At 37.8% G+C, this 25,359-nt stretch overlaps 1 protein-coding gene across 2 annotated transcripts in view; it reads right to left on the bottom strand.

The window, feature by feature from the left end:
* The window catches only part of LOC126267086 (RNA polymerase II-associated protein 1), a 182,477-nt gene that overhangs the window by 18,858 nt on the left and 138,260 nt on the right, over positions 1-25,359 (bottom strand). For both annotated transcript variants that reach the window (XM_049971952.1, XM_049971953.1), the window contains exons 16-20: positions 24,338-24,478; positions 24,081-24,205; positions 21,151-21,246; positions 10,062-10,223; positions 6,676-6,818 (exon numbers count right to left, since the gene is read on the bottom strand). In XM_049971952.1, coding sequence (XP_049827909.1) covers positions 6,676-6,818; positions 10,062-10,223; positions 21,151-21,246; positions 24,081-24,205; positions 24,338-24,478 — 667 coding nt within the window. The remainder of the gene's footprint in view (positions 1-6,675; positions 6,819-10,061; positions 10,224-21,150; positions 21,247-24,080; positions 24,206-24,337; positions 24,479-25,359) is intronic.

Genomic DNA, 25,359 nt, shown 5'->3' with positions numbered 1-25,359 from the left:
CTGATACTGAGCCATCCTCACATGCAAGAGCAATCTGTTGGTTGATTTTGGTTCTGTTTCCACGGGGTTTTGAATGTATTTACTGCGATTATGGTGATGCCACATTTTTGCACAATATACCATAGTTGCCACAACTTATGGGATGACACTCGTCTAAATTCGCACACACACAGACTTGTGTGATCGTTTCATAGGTACATAATTGGTTTCAACTAACCAGTGATCATTTGCAGACTTCAGAAGAGGACACTGGTACTGTTGTTGTTTTCAGTCCAAAGACTGGTTTGATGCACATCTTTATACTAGTCTATCTTGTGCAAGCCTCTTTATCACTGAACAACCACTGTAACCTACATACATTTGAACCTGTTCGCTTTATTCACACCTATGTTTCTTCTCTACAATTTTTATATTTTTTTATATTTATTACTCAATCACTGATCATGTACATAATATGGGTTTTGATATGTATACAATAATAAAAAATTGCATTAAAAATTAGACATTGAATTTATATTTTACAATAAATTAAAAGTTAAATGTTTGCTTTGGGGTAAGGCACTATTATAGAATTCTTCTACTACATAAACACAGCTGTAAATTAACAGTTTCTGTACATACCTGTAAAAGGAACTGTATGGTAGGTCTCTAACTTCAAGGTATTGTTGTTATACAGATTTACGCCACTATATTTTGGAGTTACTTAATCTAGTATGTTCTAAGTCTATATTATTTCTGGTCCTTGTTCCATATTTTTTTTGTTTTAAGAGGAGAGAGGCTTTAATATAGGGGGTCAGTACAGTTAATATTTTTAATTCTTTGAAATGTGGCTGGCATGGTTGTGTTTGAAATGCCTCAAATTGTTCTCACTACTGCCTGTTTTTGTCACATAAACACTATTTTTTGACCAAAATAGTTGCCCCCACAGAATATTCCCATGAGTGGATGAAAGCATAATATGAACACTGAAGCTGTTTCTTATTGGCACCAGTTTTTAATTTGCAGGGTAAATGAATAACACATGGCAGTTTAATGCACAATTGGTCTGTGTGTGCGGATCACATTTCAGTTGTGGATCCAAATGAATTCCTAGTAGTCTGGCAGATTCGCACTCATTTAGCTTTCCACTTAGTTTGTGGAGACAGAAGTATTTTAGTTTTCTTTGTTTTTATTTTGCATTAGTTCATTTTTTGTTGCCACTATGTAGAAACATCAACCATTTTCAGTCATCATTATAAGGGTTGTATGATCAGCGTATACTATTGTCTTGTAGGACAAAGAACTAGGTAGATCATTCACGCAAATAAAACAGTTTTCTGTGTCAGTCACTTATTTATAGATAGCAAAATTAAAATACTCCAGGGAAAGAAAGGCTTGTTAAATATACATTATACAACAGTCATCTAGCACTAGCAAATGAAATATTATGCTTTACCTTGAACTATGTGTTCCACAAAATCAACGACATTGTTAACAAAGAGTACATCAGTGCCCTAAACAGATACAAAGAAATGATTTTGAAGCTTAAAATGGGCTGAGGGGTGGCATGTGATAGAGAGAGCTAAAAGATGTGGTAACTGTGTATTAATGAAGCTGGGGTACAGCTGTATTATAGCATGCTGCTAGCATTATGTGACTAAGGTGGGAAACTAAGTGAGAATGTTCTGGGTATTAGATCAAAAAATATGAGAGTAATTGGCAAATTTGGAAAGAATTATGGGAGTACCAACTTGTTATGACCCGTCCAGTGAGTTCAGCGATGAGTGTGATCGTTAATCAAGTGAGGAGAGCAAAGTTTTCTCTCACAACAGATGTCTCCTCAGTTAGTACTGGAATGTAAGAAGGGGGGCAATTCTGGGTCTTCTAATTTGGAGAGACCTTCAGATCAATGGTTTTGCAACAGCCATCCACTATCAGAGCCACGTTTGTTACTACTCTATCAAGTTCTTAAGCTCTTCAATTTTTTAATTTCTTTATATTCAGCTGTTTGTCACTATAGGTGGTAGTGGGTGGATGTATGATGAGTTCTGCTGCGTTAATATTGTTAAAAAAAAGTGTATTCAAATTGCACATTAAAAGGTGTTATAGAAAGTATTCGAGATAACAAAGTTTATTTGTACATTCATGTCGGCCATACCTGTCTCTTCATCATTCCATGAGGTGCCAAGAATCCTGCATAAAGAGGATCAAAGCAGACAAGAATAATTTGCATGAGTAGAAGAGGGGCGATCCGGAACCAGCATTGTCATGACAAGCTCTATGCACAATGGCGGTAACAAGAAAAAGAAGTATGTAAATTTAAATGCTGAATATATGTACTGAATATTGAGGGTCTGTTGATGCTAATGCCAGTTAAAGTTCACTTCGGATATGTGTACCTTCCAATTTTTTTTTCAATTATTCTTTCAAAATTTCTTTTTTTAATTATTTAAGCAGAAATTATTAATCAGTTTCCATTATATTTTACATTTTATTCCCACTGCCACAATTCAGGCTCTAGCTTTTGGTGTGAAATGATACAAAAAATTATCAAAATGTAAAGCACTACAATTATTATATGTTTTGGGGGTAAGTAATTTCTATTCTTTTCAAGTAGTTAAAAATGTCTGCACAATTTGAAAGTTGATGGTAGTAATATATGCTCTACATCCTCAGCGAAGATTGGATTTCGGAATTTAGTGAGCAGCCTCTCCCATTTTGCACGTCGTCTATCTGCAAGTGTGTCCCACTTCAAACTTTCTATGAAATATGTAATGCTCTCGCGATAGCTAAACGTACCAGTCATGAATCTTGCCATTCTTCTTTGGACCTTCTCAATCTCTTGAATCAGACCCAACTGGTAAGGGTCCCATACAGATGAACAATACTCTAAGACTGGACGAACTATCGTATTGTAAGCAATTTCCTTTGTTGAAGGAATGCATCGCTTCAGGATTCTACCAATAAACCGCAACCTAGAGTTCGCCTTGCCTGTTACTTGTGTAATCCGATCATTCCATTTGAGATCATTTCAAACAGTCACACTCAGGTACTTGACGGATGTTACTGCTTCCAAAACTGAGCATTTTTTTGTAATCGTACATTAATGGGGATTTTCACCTTGTTAAACGCAGTAGGTTACACTTACTAATATTGAGAGATAACTGCCAGTCATTACACCACACATTTATTTTCTTCAAATCCTCATTGATTATTTCACAACTTTTGTGTGATACTACTTTCCTGTAGACTACAGCATCATCGGCAAACAGTCTAATGCCACTGTCAATACCATCAACAAGATCATTTATGTAAATCATAAAAAGCAATGAACCTATTATGCTGCCCTGGGGCACATCTGAAGTTACGCTTGTTTCTGTTGAAGTCACCCCATTCAGGACGATATACAGGGTGTCACAATGGGACTCCAACATTTTAATATCCTATATCTTTCTCGTTTCAGATGATGGAGCTGTGAATCCTGAAGGGGCAGACAGAGCAACTCAACAAGTTTGTGGTGTGCAAATTTGATACGCCCAGTGGCCATAGTGGAGCTGCAATCAATTGTTTTAGCAAAATGGAGGATACGAAGGAGCATGCACAACTGGTCTGGTAGTGTGCAGAGACAAAATCGGCGACCCAAGTGCAAAGAAACAACAAAGTGCCCCCGTCGTTCAAGACTATAAAGAAGTGGTGTGATCAGTTTTTGGCTACTGGGAGTGTTGGGAAAGGGCATGGTGGTGGTAAGCCTGGGATCAGTGAACATCTTGTGGAACAAGTGCGGCGGTCATTTGAACAAAGTCCACAGAAGTCAGTGTGACAGGCAGCACGAGAACTTTGTATGACATGTTCAACAGTGCACAAAGTGCTTCATCAGCGATTACGTTTGTGCGCATATAAAGTGCAGGTTGTGCAAGAAATCAAGCCTGATGATCGAGAAAAGCGAGAAGAATTTGCATGTCTCATGTTAGATCACATTGCCACGGATGTTACATTTTTATCATGCGTGATGTTTACTGACGAGACAACCTTTCACGTGTCAGGGGCTGTCAATAATCACAATGTGCGCATCTGGGGGTCCGAAAATCCACATGCACCTAGGGAACACATGTGCAACAGTCCAAAAGTTAATGTGTGGTGTGTTTTGGTGATAAATCGTATTGTTGGGCTGTTGTTCTTTCAGGAGCCAACTGTGGATGGAGCCATCTACCTGGACATGTTGGAACAATTTACCATGGCACAGATAACAGACCTGCAGCCAAATGTAATGTTTCAACAGGACGGTGCACCACCCCATTGGAGCCTTGTTGTCCAAAAATTTTTAAATGACACATTCCCACAATTATGGATTGGCCGTGGAGGTCAAATTCCTGGGCCGCCACGTTCGCCCGACATAACCCCCCTGATTTTTTCTTGTGGGTTTATGTGAAAGACCGGGTATACGCTACACCAGTAAAGGACCTCCAAGCCTTGAAACAGTGCATAAGAATTGGCATCAACTCTGTCACAGAACAGATGCTCCGCAACACGTGGCACGAAATCGATTATAGACTTGATATTCTTCGTGCTACCCATGGCGTCCATGTTCAAGTGCACTGAACCACCCACCTGTGTATGAAAACTTGATGAGCTGCTGTATGATTTCCCTGTATTTGTTCATCAATAAACTGTGTTTCCTCTCAGATTTTATGAGCACAAATGTTGGAGTCTCATTGTGGACACCCTGTATTGCTCTCTGTCTGTTAGAAAACTTTCTATCCAACCGCATATGTCATCGGATAGACCGTAAGCACGCTTTTTGGAGCAAGTGCCAGTGCAGAACCGAGTTGAAAGCCTTTCGAAAGTCGAGAAATATGGCATCAACCTGGGAGTCAGTATCTAGAGCCTGTTGTATATCATGCATAAAGAGGGCCAACTGTGTCTCGCATGACCGCTGTTTCCTAAAACCGTGCAGTTTCTGCAGATGAGCTTCTAGTCTAGAAGGGTCATTATGTCTGAATACAAAATATGTTCCATGACTCTACAACAAATCGATGTCAGTGAAATTGGCCAGTAATTATGTACATCTGATTTTCTATCCTTTTTATAGATTTCTATGACCTGGGCCTTCTTCTAGTCCTGTGGACCTTATCGCTATTCCAGTGTTCTCTATAGAGATCTGTTATGAACAATGACATGATTACTCAGTTATAGGGGCAACAGACCTAAGGGTACAGAATTATTTTATAATTTTGGGATAGATAAGTAGAATACCTGTACTTCTGATGTTTGAAATACCTGATTAATTGTGCTCAGTGAGAGATAGGATTTGTTAGAACGAATTAGTTACATATTTCATACTATTCTACATTTAGTTTTTGCATTCTTTTATGTTCGGGGTGCTCCACGGACATTGTTCAGCAATGTAAGACTGCCGTTCGATGTCACGAGTGGTCATTTGTAAGGTTGAACAGTTTGATGTGCATGAGGTTTTCATTCATAAATTATTTGTTAACTTGTGCATCATTTATTAACAACACGCAGAAGTAGGCTACATTTACAGTAGTAGCAATATCTACATTTATTACCTGGGGTAAGTAAGAACTTCTACGACTACTAAACACAGTCAGATTTTAAATAAATATATAACTTTGGTTCACAATTCCTTGGGGTATTTTGTCTTGCCTAACACACTGTATTGTATTGATCTTGGGGACCTAGAAATGATGGAGAGGCTCTGTCCCCACCATAGCCTTCAGTGGTTCACAACCCCACAACAGGCTACAGCGGTCCACTCACCCCACCACTGCCCCACACTGAACCCCCCAGTGTTATTGTGCAGCTCGGTTCCCAGTGGACAAATCTTCCCCCCCCCCCCCCCCCCCTTCCCCTGCGGAACGTCCCACACCAGATGAGTGTAACCCCAAATGTTTGCGTGGTAGAGTAATTATGGTGTACGCGTACGTGGAGACAGTGTTTGGACAGCAATCGCCCAACATAGTGTAACTGAGGCGAAATAACGGGAACCAGCACACATTCACTGAGGCAGGTGGAAACTGCCTTAAAAACCATCCACAGACTGGTTGGCAATCTGGACCTCTACACTAATCCGCTGTGCGGATTCATGCTGGGGACTGGCATGCCTTCCCGCCAGGAAAGCAGTGCATTAGACCGCACGGCTAACTGGATGGGCTTGTCTAAAACACTAGGAGACTTTCTTCCTGTTTCTCATCTTTCATTAATATTGTCTCTGTTACTTTTAAAGATGTGACTACTTTTAAGAAAACAGAAAGGAGGAGGAAAGTGATCTTTATGTCCCTGAATCTGAAGTTAATTCACTGTAAATATCTGAACATCTGCATAAAGTAGAGCAATGCTGACTTTCTTCTTTCAGTAGTGGCAGGTGTTTTTTAAAACACTGCTCCTCTCTCCTACTGCGACACCTATCAATGTCAATGCCAAACTGATCTGCTGTTATGGTAAAATTGTATGTGAAAATGTAACACTTGGCATCAGTGAATGTGTAGTTAGATGGAAATTTGTAAACAAGCAAATGTTTCACTCTTCAACCTATAGACTCACATTGCATAACTTTACTAGGGTGCTTTTATAACTTCAAAAATACATTAGTCAAAGAACATAAATAATAATTCGAGCAAGTAAGAATGAACATAGCTGTTTTTTTAAATATATATTTCAGACTCGAATCCACAGTACCTGACATGAATATTTTAGCGAGATGACAATATCTTGTAGTGATGTTTATTGATGTCAATACAGTGGGACGCAAATATTCAAGAATCAAAATCCATTCCAGGCAAGCTGTGGCTGTGTGGGCTACACTGTTATTGGCAGGGTTACTGGAATGAGAGGTTTCAAAAATTATCTATTTAATGAAAATTATGATAAAACAAAGACTACATTATAATGTAAAGATAATGACTATCTCACAATCATATCTTCTGTTCATAATTATCTTACATATTTCTTTAAATGTAAAGGAATATAGTTTTCTCTAATCATGTTAATGACACCATTAAGTTAAATCATTATTTATAATCAGGTAATTTGTAGATGAAGAATCAAATTATTTAACTACTAATTACTCATTCTTTGCTCATTCTTTGACAAACATGATCACAGGACATTTTAATAATGATGTGAATGGTTTCACCTTGCTTTGTAAGTCATGTCATGATACTGTAACTTATAATAAATGAGGTGACATGATGGATTAACACACTGGATTCATATTTGGGCTTAATCCCCATCTGACCATCCAGATTTCAGTTTTCCACCATGTTCTTAAAAAGCTTAGGAGAAATGCTGAGATGATTCCTTTAAAAATGATACTCACCATTCCTTGTCCTGTCAGACATTGTGCTCCACCTCTAATTATCATGTGACTGAAAGGGCCATTAAATTCTAACTTTTTCTGTTATAGTTTGTAGTAGCCACCAAGATACTGCATGATTAATTTTATTGTTATGAGTGTTGAGGACAGATCATCCAGTGAATTAATGGTCAAATAATTATAAAAAAGGCCATCAATAATCAGATAACTATAAAAATGTTATGGATGCAACTTATACTACAACAGAATGCACATCAGTGTAATCTAATAGATAAAGCATTTCCATGTTATCCATACTATTTATCCATTAATCTTGAGGATTACAGGGGGTTCATCAAGCGTAACTCTCAAATTAGATTCTTACGGAAGACCATGTTGGTGGGAAGGATGCCACCACCCTGTTCATACACAAATCACAGCTTATCAGCTTTTAACAATACTGCATACAGCATGATCTCCCTCCACCTCCTGGCTTCACACACAAAATTACCAGATGGGTTCAAAATGGCTCTATGCACTATGGTATTATCAGATGGGTTATTTATAATTGTGTCACTTTATTGTTCACTAAGATCACTCACATCAATGATTTTTAGTAGGATTTTTTTTTCACTGATCCATGTACCATATTTAATTTTCAGCAACTCTTTTCTACACGCTACAGCATGGAGCTGCCACACAAACCTGAAGGTTTAGAAATTCTTTCACTAATAGAAGATCAGAACTTAGTATTGTTAAATGATCTTTTGCCCAAAATGGAACCTTCACCTTATCAAACAACTGCTGCTTCAATCTCTTCTCCAATCTCTCACTCTGATTCAAAACTGTGAAGTACTGAAAGGCCCCACAGGGTCATTATCCCATTCGGATCATTTTGATAACAAACTCATCTCTCTCAACTCCTATGCTTAAGATAATTAGATAAGGCAAATAGAATTGTGACAGAGCAGACTGGGAAGGTTACTCAACATGTGATAAATAGAAAATTAACAATTTTTGTCCCAACCTTGTTGGAATGGTTCACAGACTCTCAAGAGAGAGCAGCTTCTACAATCCTTTCAAGTAACATTGTTTTTTGCACCTGAATAAGCAGCCTACTATCACAGAACCCCAGAATACTCTCAGCCTATTGCTTTAACAGATGCAGCAACATGTGAATTTAGTCATTAGTTTGCACAGAAAAGGTATAATAACTTTTAAAAAAGAAATATAGGTGGCAGAGTCAACAGATTTTTCAAACAATGATAAAGAAATGCATGGAAGTCATAGTGTGCCTTGTTCATCTATAGTGCTCACTGACAGTGTGTTGATAAGTTTAGGAAAAAAAGGAAGTTTAGGGTTCAATGCCCTATAAAAAATGAGGTCATTAGAGAAGGAGCACTTGCTTGAATTGTCTTTTAGGGATGGAAAAGAAATCAGATATCCCTTTCAAAAGAACCAATCCAGCATTTGCCTGGAGCAGTTTAAGGAAAACCCGAATCTGAATGGCCGGAGATGCGTTTGAACCATTGACCACCTGAATGTGAGTCCATTGAGCTAACCACTGTGCCACCTTGCTGAGTAAGAGGTTTAGAAGCAGAGAAAATTTAAGTGGTTGGTCTAAGAACGTGCTAACCCCCGTGAGGATTAGACTACTGATATTATATGTTGTGTTTTCAAAAATACAATATGCTGGCAAAAAGTAGTTCCACATGTATCCCTTGAATGCACCATGTACTACAGAAATTTGTCTGTCTTATTATATTTATGTACCACATAACTTGTTATATTTCAAAATATATATTCTTGGGGACTAGCACTTTATACCACAATCCCTTCAACTGTCATGGCATATGAGACAGAAGATTTTGTGGTCACAATCAAGCAACAAGCAATTTCATCTGATCTCACAATGTAGGTTAACTATCTATGCTCCCCATTATTATGAGGGAACTTCAATTGGCAATCAAGCAAACCTCTGACATCGCCACAAGAATGACACACTTGTTACTCAACAATTAAACATTTGCCAGCAATGGTGTTATATCTGTTATGCACCATCAATGAAATGTGGCCTGGAGGGTACCTCCAGTGATGTGGCAGCACAAATCACTGTGCCCATATCGAAATAGGGAAAAGAGCCCTGTCACACTGAGGCAAGGAGGTCAATTTCGCTACACATCTGCAGCAGTAATACTCTGGACCAGATCATTGATATACAACTGGAATCATTACTGGAAGACAACAACTTACTGCTTAAACACAACAACTTACTGCTTATCTGAAAGAGGTCCAATGACAATCAGATAATATTCACTACAGATTTCTTGGCCACGTTCCTCAGACACATTATGCTAAACTCAATATATGTAATTTCATTTGATGAAGATGTATCACTGACACAAAGCTTCAATAGTACATAAAGGAGTATATAATGTATCACGTTAATTCAAACTGTTGGCACTGATGGGGAAAATCATTTATAACATGAATCATGTTCATTTCTCCCACATTTGGAACAAAATCACATAACATTAAGTATAATAAGGACTACTAAACAAGTCTAATTCACAAGTATCTGAAAGAGTAATAGTGATCAAGTCACATGTTACATGAAATACAAAGGGTAAGAAATGAGAGTGATAATGAAAGGAAAAAGCTATGAGCAAGATAGAAGATAGGCAATTTAACAACAAACAACATTGCACTAAGTTAAACAGTCAATTTCTTTTCTTAGGTACTGTATATTCAGTATTAGTATCTGACATACCCACTTGATCCTGATTCATTCAGTCTGATTATTGGAGCGTACATCCAGTCATCAGAAAGTGCTCGTTCTCCATTTGATGTTAAACTCATAACATTCAGTATGTCCTCAGTTACTGACACAATCCCAAAGGCTTCCTCATAGCAATGGTATATGCTTTCTAGACTACAATATAGAAACAATATAACAATATTAACATAAAATTTCTATTAGGAAAATACAGTTTCACATTAGATAAGTTCAAAATGTTAATAAATGAAAAGCACCAGTTTGCTGGTGCTTTTCATTTATTATAATGTTATTCTACCAAGAACCGATCGAAGATTCTGTTAACATGTCAAAATGTTAAGTTAATAGAATGATAAACTCATAAAGGATCAGGAAGATTACATGTGGATGCATAAAAATATAACGTTAATAGAAAATTCAGACTGTCATTCATGCATTTTGATAACTGATTAATTGACATACTCACACAGAATTTTGCACTGTATTGCAACATAGTTCCTAAACTACTCAACAACATGTTCCCATATGTGATTCTGCATGTGATCAGATAGAAAATGTCTGTGACAGTGAAACATAGCTAGTGGAACAGCTCCACCTTTTCTGTTACCACTCCCATTATAAATACTATTTTTCCCCACTGTACATATGTAGTATGTGTGGCAAACATCAAGATCCTGTTAAAATTTGTATTTTTAAAATCTTTATTACCCGCAATGTAATTTGGACTTGGATGACAGCAATGGTATAAATGTTTTGCGTAGAAGTATTTTATTTAAGGAATTATTCAAAATTTAAAATTCCAAGAAACCACATGCATTTAAAAGTCTCACCTTGATAATAATAGTTTGTTTTCAGATTGACACATCTCTTTTCAAAAGCAATTGTATTTTCTAAGCAAAGGACATTTTATCTTTTTCTGAATATTGTAATTCAGGAAATATTACTACTAGAAATTGTTATCATATAATAATTCACAGTATTGCTATCTTTTATCCAAACATGTAAACAATTTCACAATTATGCCTAGTTCAAAAGTGTGAAACATTAATTAAGCTGTCAATGAGTGATGTTCCATGAAGTGAGGCCAATACATTTAAATCACTGGAATAGTTAACATAAATATTTATTCATGTATTTATGTTACACTCAGCGAAGTCTTTGAACACTGCTGACCTTATTTCATAAAACTAAATAACTGAAAGATGATAATCATCAATGCGCTTTTGAAATTAAATAGGCATTGACACAAATCTAAACATCAACAGAGTCATCTTGGTCACTTGAAATTGTTCCAAGCGCATATTGTTCAACAGTAGAACAAGAAAGAAGAAAATTATGAGGGATCCAAGGTCAGCAATATTACAGCACTTTAGAATATAGTCGATGTCTGGGAGTGTGTGGGAGATGTCTTGCTTCTGGGGCATGTGTATACAAATGACACCTGAGTTGTACAATTGGGGTCATGAATGGCATTGGAATTGTCTTATTTATTGGTTAGGTTATGTTGGCAATGGATTATCACTTTGGAGAGGGAGGGGGAAGAATGGGAGGGAGGGGGGGGATTACTCATTCACACATCATGTTCCGTCATCCCATCATGAATGAGTCAAGTTATACATTAACAAGCTGAAGCAATGACTTGTGGCTACTTCTGCAAAGTGTACTAACAACAAATTTTGACTAGGACTAACCTACTTAAACTGATAATTGTGCTAATTTCTTGTAAATTATTTTATACACTGTCCAAAACAAAGTGAAGCTCCCAGAAGGGGACAAGGAAATGAAATGAAACGTCACAGGTTGAGAGGGTACGTAATGTTATGTCAGTGATTACAGTATTGAATCAGATTTATAAAGAATTTTGCAGTATGAGGCTACTTATCAGTATGATGTAGCACCCCTTCTGGCCTGGATGCAATCACTGGTTGGGTTGGGAAGGGTGTCATAAAGTAGTTGTATTCTCTCCTGAGGCAAGATGTCCCACAACTGTTGTAACCGGTCCTTCATATCGTGGATATTGGCACCGAGATGAAGATGACACTAATCTGGTCTCACACATGTTCTATTACAGACAATTCTGGGGATCTTGATGGCCACAGGAGTACTTTAACATCATACTGAAGTTCACAGAAGCACAAGCCCATTGTGGTCAAGCATTGTCCTGTTGAAAAATGACACCAAATAACTGCCACATGAGGGTCAACACATGAGGATGCAGGATGTCCATGAGGTACTGTTGTGCCATTAGAGTTCCCTCAATCACTAGCAGCTGAGACCTGTAGTTGTACCCAATAGCTCCCCACATCACAGCACCAGGGGTAAAATCACTGTGCCTTTTCAAAAACGCTGGAAAAATGGGATCACTTCACAGGATGCTGCAATATTCATCACACGCCAGGATGCCGCAATATTCACCGATAGCCATCATCCACACCAGCACAGTACCACAATTCATCACTGAGCACTATTTGCCACCATTCATAAGCAGTCCATTCTTTTTGTTCATGGCACCACTCCAAATATGCCTGTTTATGTCGTATCATTAACTGTAGTCTACATATGAAATGGTTGTTCACTTGTCCTGCTGCTGCTAGTCTCCCACCAACAGTGCAGGATGACATGGAATGTTGTAGGAAGTACTTTCCTTGTTCTCGGATGGCCAGTGCAAATATGAAGGAGTGCTTGATGCACAATATAGTGAATCCTTCCTTGTGGTGATCACAGGTGACAGACCATAACCCCTTTGATGATTACGTCTGTCCTCAAATTCCCACTTACAGTCTAACATTGGGCCACTGTCAGATCTGAATGCCCCACAAATCTAGATGCTGCACAATTTGACCGTCTGGCCAAATGGAAACACACAATGAGGCAGGCAGGCAGAAATGTGGTCAACATGTGTGTCGAATGCATACACAGGGGAAGCCATGAGAAAATGGCTGGTAAGGCCCCCCCCCCCCCCCCCCCAAAAAAAAAAAAAAAAAAAAAAAACCCTGTGATACTGTAACTGGGCAGAACAGAAGGAAAAAATATGTTTTCTCAAGGAGGACCCTATCCTTTTTTTTTTTTTTAAGTGAACTTGACACAAGAGTGAACTTATCTATGCATACCCCCCCCCCCCCCATTTTAAACCAACCAACCAACTTATGTACGCAAATGAAGTTACGTGGACATCCAACCATTTCTTGTCGAAGATTTACTTTTTTTTTTTTGACAGTGTTTACCACATGTCAGTTAACAGAAAAACAGGCTCTGTTCCTTCTATTCAGCTGGTGAGAGGTAAGGGGAGTATTGATGGTGGTTGATTAGCAGTTGCCACTGTTGCTGTTTCAGTTAGGGCTGCAACAGCATTGTCATTAGCACCCATATACAATCACACACAAAAAACTATATATCCAAAAGAAAAATCATAGCTAATAAAAATCAGAATTTAACTAGACATAAAAAACAAAAAACTTATTATTAGAGTTTGACTGTTGGAAATTATCTCCAGTTTCTTTCATTCCCTCAAACTTCCAACACTGTATAACATATCAAGCATCATGTGGTTGTTGAAGTTTGTAGTTCAGATTGATGCAGCTCTTCACACTAGTCTATCTTGTGCAAGTTACTTCATCTCTGCTTAACTGCTGCAATCTACCTCAATTTGAATCTACTTACTTTGCTCAGGCCCTAGCCTCCCTCTACACTTTTTGCCTCTGTACATCCCTCCATTACTAATTTTACTACTCCTTGATACCCCAATCTATCACTCTATTCCTTCTTTTAGTCTTGTTGTGCCATAAACTTCTTTTCTCCCCAATTCAGTGCAGAAGATTTTCATTAGCAGCTCAATCTATCCATTGAATCTTGAGCATTGTTCTGTAGCATCACATTTAAAATCTTCTATTATTATTTTCTCTGCACTGTTTATTATCCATGTTTCACTTCAGTATCAGGCTACTCTCACAGAAGTGCTGCTTAGTACTAAAATTTATACTCATTGTTAACACATTTACCTTTCTCAGAAATGCGTTTCTTGCTGTTGTAGGTCAGGTTTTTACATCCTCTTAGCTTCAGTTATTTTGCTACTGAAATAGTGAAACTCAACCACTAATTTTAATATCTCATTTCTCATCTTCTCAGCACTTTTCTGTAGTTGATAGAATTTCAAGGTTTTCGGCAAACCTTAACATTTTGCAAATACGCTTCATGAGTTTGCTGTCGGATCATATTGTGTAAATCACACAATATTTCATCAATGCAACTGCTGGACATCATCAGATGGTGGTAGCTACTGCTGTCACTGCTGCAAGGCATGACTACTGATAATCATGTGGTGTTGAGGTGTTGATACGAGTAAGACACAAGCACCACATGTGTGTGTTCTCTTGTCAAGATAGGGCTGCAAATGTGTAATCTGAAGAGGGCTGAGAAGCAGTTCAGCTTGATAATATCTGTAAGAAGTACACTACTGCAAGGCACTTAATTTCACTGATTACAGCCTGTTATTACTCACTTCTAGTAAACAATTTTTCCAGTGGATCATGACCCCACACATCAACAAGGGCATTACATATATATGGGAACCAAGTTACGTGCCACACTAGAGCTGTTTCCAGCCTCCTTGAGTGCTGCAGCTGTTTATTAATTGCCTTTATTCTCTTATGCCCTGGTAGCCTCCAGAATGTTACCTCTTTTCATGAGCTATCAAAATTTATGAGGCTGGGAGCAGGCAATACGCCTGTTTGGGAAGACGCCCGCAGTTGGAAAAGCAGAGCTCCTGGTGCCCCCTGCTGGGAGCCGCAAAAGAGGCTTTCCGTGCATGCGCTGTGGGCAATGCATGTGCTGTGTTTCGGTTTGTTCTCCTTGAACTGTAATTCCTTTTTCGAGTACCTCACTGGTTTCTCTGGCTGGTTGCTATATGCATGTGGAGGACAGACTGAAAACTTTCCCCACACCTCCTAACAACAGGACTCCCTCTCAAGTCCTTGAACTCTTATAACTGCAGTCTGGTTTCTGTGAGTTGTAGATAGCCTTTCATTCCGTGCACTTTATATCTGGTAACTTCAGAACTTGAAAATGTGTTTTCCAGTCAATACTGTCAAAAGCTTTACTCAAAAATCAGCATGTGTTTCTTGAACCTATCTATGACAATAAATTGTAGGTTCAATATTTCTGAATGTGTTCCTACAGTTCTACATTTTACTATCATCTAAAACATCACATAATACTTCGCATTTTTAGTGCTGTTACCAAATAGAATTTACACCCCTTCTACATCATGAGCTGCTTTCTTATGTGCACTCTTTCAGGATAAGGTATTCAGGTGTTGATACGAGTAAGCCATAAGCCAGGTGTTGATACGAGTAAGCCATAAGCACCACATGTGTGTGTTCTATTGTCAAGATACGGCTGCAAATGTGTAATCTGAAGAGGCCTGAGAAGCAGTTCAGCTTGATCCAATATCTGTAAGAAGTACACAAATGCAAGGCACTTAATTTCACTGATTACAGCCCGTTATTACTCACTTCTAGTAAACAATTTTTCCAGTGGATCATGACCCCACACATCAACAAGGGCATTACATATATATGGGAACCAAGTTATGTGCCACACTAGAGCTGTTTCCAGCCTCCTTGAGTGCTGCAGCTGTTTATTAATTGCCTTTATTCTCTTATGCCCTGGTACCCTCCAGAATGTTACCTCTTTTCATGAGCTACTACAGGCACAGGAAGGAGTTCTTAATTGACTACATTAGTTTATGAAATAATTTCTATGGCTTCAGCCATGTTTTACTACACACTATTTATTACAATAACATGTTTCAACAGCATGCTGCCATCTTCAGGTGCACTACAATTACATGTAAAGTATATTACACTAATCTGAAGTACGGTGAAGTTTATTTGCTGAATTTAATCTTGGATAGAAAGGTGCATTTATTTTAGTGTGCATCTGAAGAGAGTTGTTTATTTAAAACATTTAATTAGTGTATTTACTTACTTTTTAGCCAAAAATTTATTTGTCTGTCACACAGAGAACAATAATAAGCACATCATCATCACTTAACACATTCAGATGTTTATATCATTCCACCGACTGTTAACTGCTAAAATAAATGTATTTCGATTGTTAAGATAGTACAGTCAGCGATGATACAAGCTTTTCTATGCATGCATATTTATGTCATTGCACACATGAAATAGTATTGATACCTTTTCATCTCTCTATATTATTAGCATGACACATTTTGGCACTATCTGGTCATTATCCGTTGCACTGCACTTATGTACATGGAAATTTTGTAAATTTATAGACTTCAAACAATTATATAAATTTATGTAGGATTACATTATATTCTCTGCTGGGTATTGTAACATGTCATTTTCACTTTTTATGGTTTGTAAGGCTCCCTTCTGTGTTTTGTTTGCTTCATCCATAGTCAACATTAAAAAATTGATGCACAAAACTTGGGTACTGTTTACTGTTTCAATAAATATGTCAGTCTTTGGTTATTTTGGGTTACATGAGCTACAATGCATAAAGCTTAGGTAATGTTTACCATGCACATCATACATCATTATTTGGTTATCTTGTGTTGCATACACCGTAATACTGAGAACAGAGCTGCATATGAGAGAACATATCATGACGGGCTCTGGAGCAATGAAGATGAGGACTGTGATACTGGGTCAGCCACACAGTTACGCCAATCTGGGAGCTCTAGAGAATCCTAATAATACTACTGGCCACTAAATAAGAACTATACATGTATATGCCACAATGTAAAGGAAAAACAAGCACAGTTCCTTTTCTTGTATAATGAAACTACGAGTTGGCTTTTGTCTATTGGCCAGGACAGATGCTCATTCAGAGAGAAGACAGATTTCAATGGTGTTGCGGTAAAGTATAGCCTAGGATCTGAGACATTTCATTTGGAGAAAGAGTTGTGTAGCTTTGCAATGAGAACCAAGCACACAGATCACAGCACCTTCAATAGAAAATGGCATCTTCTTTCTTTTATTATTCCTTTGTATGGAATTATCAAGGCAAAGGGCTATTGTGGATTAAAGGAAAATTTTATTTCAATTTAGGAACTCAGAGCACTATGCCACAAGTTCAAAAAAATGGCTCTGAGCACTATGGGACTTAACTTCTGAGGTCATCAGTCCCCTAGAACTAACTAACCTAAGGACGTCACACACATCCATGCCGGAGGCAGGATTCGAACCTGCGACCATAGCAGTCACACAGCTCTGGACTGAAGCACCTAGAACCGCTCAGCCATAAATTCTCAAAATAAATCTTCCATTTTGTAGTAGAGTGTGCATTGTTATGAAACTTCCAGGCAGATTAAAACAGTGCCTCAGATTGGTACTTGAATTTGGAATCTTATCTTTAATGGGAAGCTTCCAGGTTTGAGTTCTGGTCCAGGACAGTTTTTATTCACCATGAAGTTTCATTTACAAATTTTAGTTGGAGGAAAATCTTGTATTGCAAACGTACTTAAAAATATCAATGGATTAATATTGAGATGTAAATATTTTTTAAAAAATGAGCTCGAATACCTGAAAAATGTGCTAGGTAAATGTTCAGTTTGTGACTGAAGGTACTATGATTTTTTAAAAAAGTTCACAAACAGCCTAGCTGGTAGTGCAGCTATCTCCTAGGTTAGAATTTTCTAACTTCAAAATCAGATTTACAGTGCATAATTGAAAGTTTTTGTAATAGTTTACTTCTGCAAAATTCAGTCAAATACACTATTTTCAGTTTCCAGAAGGTTTACACAAGTAAGTTTATTTTACTGGGAAAGTGAGGGTTAGCATTGCCAGCTTAACATTATGAAACAAAAAAATTAGTGAATAGTAACAGTGTTAACAGCTGGCTCAGTGCCAGTAATCAACTGGTTTGAGGTATATCTATTCTGCATTACCTGTTACAACCACCAAGAAACCCAGAAGACAAAATAAATAATAGCAGCAGTTAGATTCCTTGAGATTATTTCTGTTAATTCCGAAGGTTATATTGGTATAGCACCTATATTTTGTTATACATGGCCATCTGTCTATCATCGTAGATCAACACAGCTTTACCATCATGGTGTATTGGGTTGCTGTTGCACAAAAAGTAGGTGGAATCCAGCAGTATGTACAGTGTATGACTTGTCATGCTCGTAGTGTGTCAGAACAGATGAAGCATTTTATAGTGCAGGTCCAGTACTCTAAAGAAAACATGTAGCTCTGCATCGTAGATGTTGAATTCGTTTGGTTAGTGTCCCTCAAGAGAACAATTGTTAGGAACGTCATAGCAACCAAAGTTGTCCCCCTTCTTACAAGGGAAACTGCCCATCGCAACTCCCCCCCCCCCCCCTCCCCCCTCAGATTTAGTGGTCAGTTGGCCCTTTTGGATAGGCCATCAAACACTGAACACAGATCAAACATGAAAACAGGAAGAAGGTGTACTGAACAGTTGAAAAAAGGAGAAAAATAGAAAAAGTTATGTTACAAATTGAATACGTGTAGTATTGAGCAACATTAACGAGACTTTGGTCATGGTCAATTGGTCATAGTGTTAACTGCGAAGAGGCAGGTTTTTTTTCACAAAATTACAAACTGTCCACCCAGTCATTAGTGTGCCTGTTTGCTGTATTTAAATTTGTGTCTGTGTTGTGACATAAGTCTGTTTGCAACAGCAACATGTAAAGAAGGGACTTCCAGACACGTTATGCCCTTGCGTTCCGTTTTAGAAGTTTTTACTCTTGAATTCCACTGTTGTAGCATAGTTCACACCTGTTTATTTATTGTTTTATTTACTTGCAACAGTAGTTATTCTTATCACGTGACTCATATTCTGTGATGAATGGTGAGAGTAGTCGAGATGCCGCACAGATCTCTCACAGAAATGAAAACAACAGGTGAACAGGTCTGAAATATGTTACAATGGTGGAATTCGAGAGCCAATGCTTCTGAAACGGAATGCAAGAGGCATAACATGTGGTACCTATGTGGAAGAAACAGGAGGTATGTACATCTGGAGATCCCTTTGTTACATGTTGCTGTTGCAAACGGACACAGTGCCACAACACATCCCTCAATTTGAATACAGCAAACAGACAAGTCAATGGCCGGATGGACAGTTCGTAATTTTGTGAAAAAACTGTTGGGCACTAGGTAGATTTGAACCTGGATCTCCCCCTGTGCAGTGTAGCACCGTGACCCAGATCTTGTTAATATCGCTCAGTATTGCACATGTTAAATTTGTAATGTTCACTGTTTCTGTTTTTCTTCTTTTCTCCTTTTCATATTTGATCTGTGTTTAGCTTTTGACGAGCTGTCCAATGGGCCAAATGACCACTAAATCTGAGGGTGGTGCAATGAGGAATTTTCATCATTAGACCTATGTTTGGTAGTCATACAGGTTTAATTTGTCACCTCAAAAAATAAACTGATTTAATTAATCTTTTTGTTTGCCAGCAGGTGGATGTCTGCAGTTATGGTACACATTGAAATCCCTGTATCACAGCACATTGCCAGAGAAGCCGAAACATTATGGCACAGTCAACCTCTACTTTTTTTCAATGGGCTGTCACATTTTGGTTGCCTTCTCTAGCAGCATGCTGTGCTACTGTGGAGGAGGGATTTTAATGTGTAGCATGACTGCAGGCATCCACCTGATAACAACCAAAAAGATTAATTATGTAATTTAATTTTTTTGATGTGATAATTAAAACTGTATGACTACTTGTATCAATATGTGAGATTTGGATATAAACATGGTTGACTGAATATGCCCTAAAATAATATTTTAATGATCTGGAATACACCCTCTTGTATGTTAGTACTCAAAGTGATTTTGGTCTTTACCTTGAACAATGATACAGACTTTCTTGGTCCCTTACTAAGGGCCTTAGTTAGTACGCCCATCATGATAAATAAGCAGCACTGAAATTGGCTCTTTATTTTAATCACTACAGTGTTTGTTTTGATTACATGTGCCATAACACTCAATTTGCTCCCTTGAAGATCTCACTTTCACAACTCAATCCTGTCTCATAGTATGGTCCTGACATAATATCTGAAATAGCAAAAAGAGAGGAAGGATTGTATTAGGGTGGGTAGTATCATCTCCAGAACTCAAAATATATGTGACTTAACAGTTGTCTGGTTTGCAGAACACAGACTTAGGAAGGTATGAAGGTTAAGGTTTAACACCCCCTCATCAATGGAAGTGAAACTCAAGCAGAGATTGCTCAACAACAGGGAAGGAGCAAGGACAGGGAAGGAAACTGGCCATTCTTCTCCATTCAATCTGGCTGGCATTCATTGAATACCAAATCATGATGACTGGTTGAGCATTTGTGCAGTGTATTGCCGGTGGCTTGATCCACCCACACACTACACAACATAGTCCTGTGAATGCTGCTCAGTCAGATGCAAACAGCACATGACTCCAGCAAACTTCCTAGTATTCATATACTGAACAGCCTTCACATGACCTGCTCCTGCGGCTCCTGACCACTGCGAAAGGAGCCTCTACTGTAAAGAGTCTCCAAGAATGGCGTATCAGACCAAGACAATGATAGTGTAAACCAATCTTGAAACTATTTAGGGCAGTGCTACCAATTGTAACAGACTCAGTACACTCTTTTGCACCCTCGAGGAACCATAACATATATGTGACATTTCTTGTAATACACCAGAACAATTTACATTCTTTTTGCTGAGAAATTTTTTATATTGTCATGTTCTTGCTTGTCTCTTGTAGAAATAAACTTCTATTATTCATTGCTACCTCGGAACCTTCGTGCTTTCTGCATGCACCATCCCACAGCAGGATACTTTAAGTTGGACCTATGTCTCTTGAATGTTGCAACCACACTGAGATGGTGGTTACCTATTCTCTCCAAGGTCTATGCTATGTAGATGCCGAGGGAAACACTACAAGAGCCACCATCGGGGGTACAATTTGCACGGACAACTAAAGCACATATGTGATTTTAAAAGAGTAAAATTTTAACTTCACATTTTAAACGATTTTAAAATTTTATTTTCCACTAACTTACTCAATGGAATTTTTGATATGAATGTGTGAATGTACTCACTTGTTTATACACTCTTGCAGTAGCTGAGAAATTGGGGATATGGTTTTGACAGCATCTAGAGTAACATTCTTAATACCATATGACACCAATGCATCTCTGTAAAGAAACCAATGTGATTCATCAAAAAATATCCAAATAGTTAACAACATGTCACATTTACATAAGTATTAACAAATAAGAAACTCTATCACTCATTTTTCCTTACTGATAGGACTCATACATAATTTCTACCCAGCACATAGAAAAATAAATCTTTCAAACTCATCATATAAGTAATTAATTTGTTGCAAAGTCATGACCTAAAACATTCAGTTCAGTAAGGAAGTGCACACATATTTCATGGACCTCTTAGAAGCAACTAGTATAGAATTATGAGAACACTGTGGTAATCAGTCATAAACTGTTTACATTTAAATGAGCATATTTTTCCCAAATCTCTCGATTACTTGGCAATATATATGCTCAAGAAGTTAAAGGAAATCAAAAGGCTGGCAGTTTTAATGAACACACTCTATCAAGTGGTAAGTAAAGAGACAAATGGCTCATTGCAATAAATGGTGTTGTGATACTTTATTGTAGAATGTATATTTAAGCTATGTTTGTATTACGCAATAACTGTGCACTAAAATGTCTGTCATGTATACATTAAATAAAAGTTCACAATGAAACTTCAACCACATAAAATAAAATAAATAACAATGTCTAAATATCAGTCTAGAAAGCGGTATAGACTAAAAGCTTGAAATTATATTTGTTTAAATATTTCATATAGAAGAGTGGGAAAAGGGAGAACAAAAGACTGGAGTCATCAAGTGTGCTTAGCTGATCGTATATGAGACAACTAGGTATGAAAGTCAATTTCATATTCACATTAAAATGTTGCATGTAGATGAAGGTGCCACATATACTTAATACCTGTGTAAGATAGATGCCAAATTAAAAATAAACTGAAAATTACTTTTGCCAAATTTACAGTAATTTCAGAGAAAGTGCACTCTTTGAAACAGCTGAGACAATCTCTTTTCATATTGTGTGCTTCACATCTCTAGCAGAAAGTTGATTGATTTAGGCTTTACTTTACTACGATTACAGTTTGCTATAATCGAAATCACTCTAGTTTTAACTCAAGTTTGAAGAACTTAATGCATTTGAAATTCAGAGATCACACTTGCTCGGCTGTACATACTTACTGGGCCAATGTGAAGTCTCAACTTTAACTGACATGCAAGTTTTGGAAATAGTTTTGTCTAATTAATGATGTTCTATTGAGTTTTTGGGTTCATCAAAATATTCTACTGTAAGTAAGGTCATTTGTGGAAACAGTTCAACATGTGGCAATTTTGCTGCAAACATGCAGAAGCTGTCTATGTGAGCATCACAGTGGATGATCCATTGACCTGCATGAATGGTCACTGTTGTGCCGCAAATCTTCACTACCCAGTTGCAGAGCACACTGCTCGCAATGTAATCCAGTTCAAATAGCTGCTAGATAACCCATGCCGTCTGAACTCTCTCCCTGAAATACTAAGTACTCGAAATTGAGCAAGGAGAAACTGTCTTCAACAGACAACCACTAATCCTATAACCTATCCAGCTTCAATCCTTGCAAGGGTTATAGTTCCGTTGGGACTCCAATGTCTCCCACGCTGTGTTTTCAGTGTCTTCCTCTATCCTGTCCTTCCCACACATGTGTGCAAATAAATCATTAATTCTGCTTGCACTCTTGAAAGCTGTTGTTGCTCACATATTCATACTTTCCTCTACTACTTTCCCACTGAGAGAGAGAGAGAGAGAGAGAGAGAGAGAGAGAGAGAGAGAGAGAGAATGTGATGTGCATGTAAAAAAAAAGGTTAAAATTTCAGAGAAATTTGATGACTTATTCAAGAGAAAGAGATTCACAAAGTTGAGCAAGTGAGTAACATGCCAGTCCAACTCTGGCCCTTATGCAAGCAGTTACTGAGATTGGCATTGCTGCCAGATGTTTGCCTGAGCGATACTGTACCAAATATGTCCAAATCGTATGTTATATCAAAAAACATTCTCAACTGTAGAGGAATCTGGCACCTTGCTGGCCAAGGTAAAATTAGGCACACACGATGAAAAGCAGCAGAAACTCTCGCTATCTGTGGATGGGCATTATTTTGCTGAAATTTTGTCCAGGATGGCTTGCCATAAAGGGCAACAAAATGGGGCATAGGATATTGTCGATGTACCACTGTGCTATAAGGGCAGCATGAATAACAGCCAAAGGGGTTCTTCTATGGAAAGAAACTGCATCCCAGACCATCACTCCTGGATGTCAGGCCATGTGGCGGGTGAGTCAGGCTGCTATCCCACCACTGTCCAGTGCAACTCCAGACGCATTTTAGATGGCCATCAGGACTCAGTTTGATGGGGACTCATTACTGAAGACAATTATACTCCAATTAATGAGATTTCAGGCTTAAGATGTGTCTGGAGATGCCCCACACACAGCGAGAGATTCTACTGCTTGCCTTCTAGTTTATCGTTGTAGCTAACATAAAGGAACTCAGTCTAACATTATTTTATTTTATTAAATAATCCACACTTGAGCAGTCTCTCATGTTTCATCAGAATGACCAATTAATGATGTGCTTCCAGATATTCTGTCGAGCTGTTGTTTCCACCTTATGCAAAATATTTTAAAGACTGACCCAGCCATCTTTTTCAGGGGTTGCAAGTTTTGCTGTTATGTGCAATCACTGCCTGCGCTCCAACCAGAACTCGCAGCATCTGGAATAGAGGGCTCTTGATAGTTGTCAAAATACTGTGGATAAAATGGAAACAACAACTTGGCAGAACACTTGGAAACACACCATTAGACACTCAAGTAGTTTCAGAAACAAGGAATTGGTTTTTATTATACTTCAATACAGCTCAAAATTTATTCAGTGCTGTCAAAATTTTACCTGAAATAATGTGGATTGAAAACAATCTTTTTCAATAATTGTTTCATCAGCAATTTGTCATTGGTAGGGATTATGCTCACCACCTTAACTGATAAATTATGCAGTAAAGAGGAAAAATTTGTATCCTGAAAGAAACAAGTGTATCATTTTTAGAGTAAGGCAACAAAAACATATATCACAACTTCATACATCAAAATGCATTCACTGACAAAATTTACTTGACCCCTAACATTCGTGAATTCTCAGTTATTACATACCTTGTTGTGAAATAAGAATAACAAATCACATAAGAAGAAGATTTCTGTCCTGGTAAACCAGTGATTTACGAAGTTCAGTTTCTGTGTTACCAGATCACTGAGATAGTTTACCATATTTTCATTGATAAATGATGTGTATATCTGAAATAAAGCAATGGAAAAATGTTTATAATATTTTCCTATAACATACACAATTTTTATATCAGCACTGACTGGTCACTTAAATAAGAACTTTTTTTAAGGATTCACCCATGATATAAATTTTCGCTTCTCATATACTTCTGCATTTTTATTTTACTTTATTCTTTTTGCATCATTAAGTCAGATAAACCATTGTTTTTGGAACCAAGGCAAATGGATGACTGGAGGGGGCAAACTGTGCATACCACATGTCAGTGAATGACATACTCAATTATCTAAAGACATCTGTGAGTGAACAGGTGTATCAATTAGCCAGTTACTCATACAGAAACAACTGGATCAGAACTCATACAGACAACTTTTAATAAAACAGTAGAATCCTTACTTTGAAATTTTCTAAAATGCAGCTTGTAGGATCAAACTGGAAAACAGAAAAAGTAAGAGAAGAACAGTCAGCCCAAATCCTGGACTGAGATGGTAATAAGGTACAGGAATAATTAGAACCCTGAACTAAAAGCCCTGATGCAAATTCCAGAGTATTCCTAATAATGAACTGTATAAGGCTGACACAAAAAAGACAACTGGTAGATAGTTACATAAACAAAAATTCAAACATGGAATGCCAACTTACCTACATCAGTGCTTTTTCAGAGTGCGTGCACTCACACACAGAACTGTACACAAAAACTTTGGCCAAATTGTTGGAACAATGCAGGTGTGTGTGTGTGTGTGTGTGTGTGTGTGTGTGTGTGTGTGTGTGTGTACACACATATAAATGTGCAATCATGTTCCAGTTCTTATTTATGTGCTTATCTGTTGGACAATACCTTCACTATATAGTGACTGGCCATTTATGCTCATTTTGTAGTTTGTTTCCACTA

This window comes from Schistocerca gregaria, chromosome 4, assembly GCF_023897955.1.
Source record: "Schistocerca gregaria isolate iqSchGreg1 chromosome 4, iqSchGreg1.2, whole genome shotgun sequence".
NCBI lineage: Eukaryota > Metazoa > Arthropoda > Insecta > Orthoptera > Acrididae > Schistocerca > Schistocerca gregaria.
This window is presented reverse-complemented; position numbering and strand designations above follow the sequence as displayed.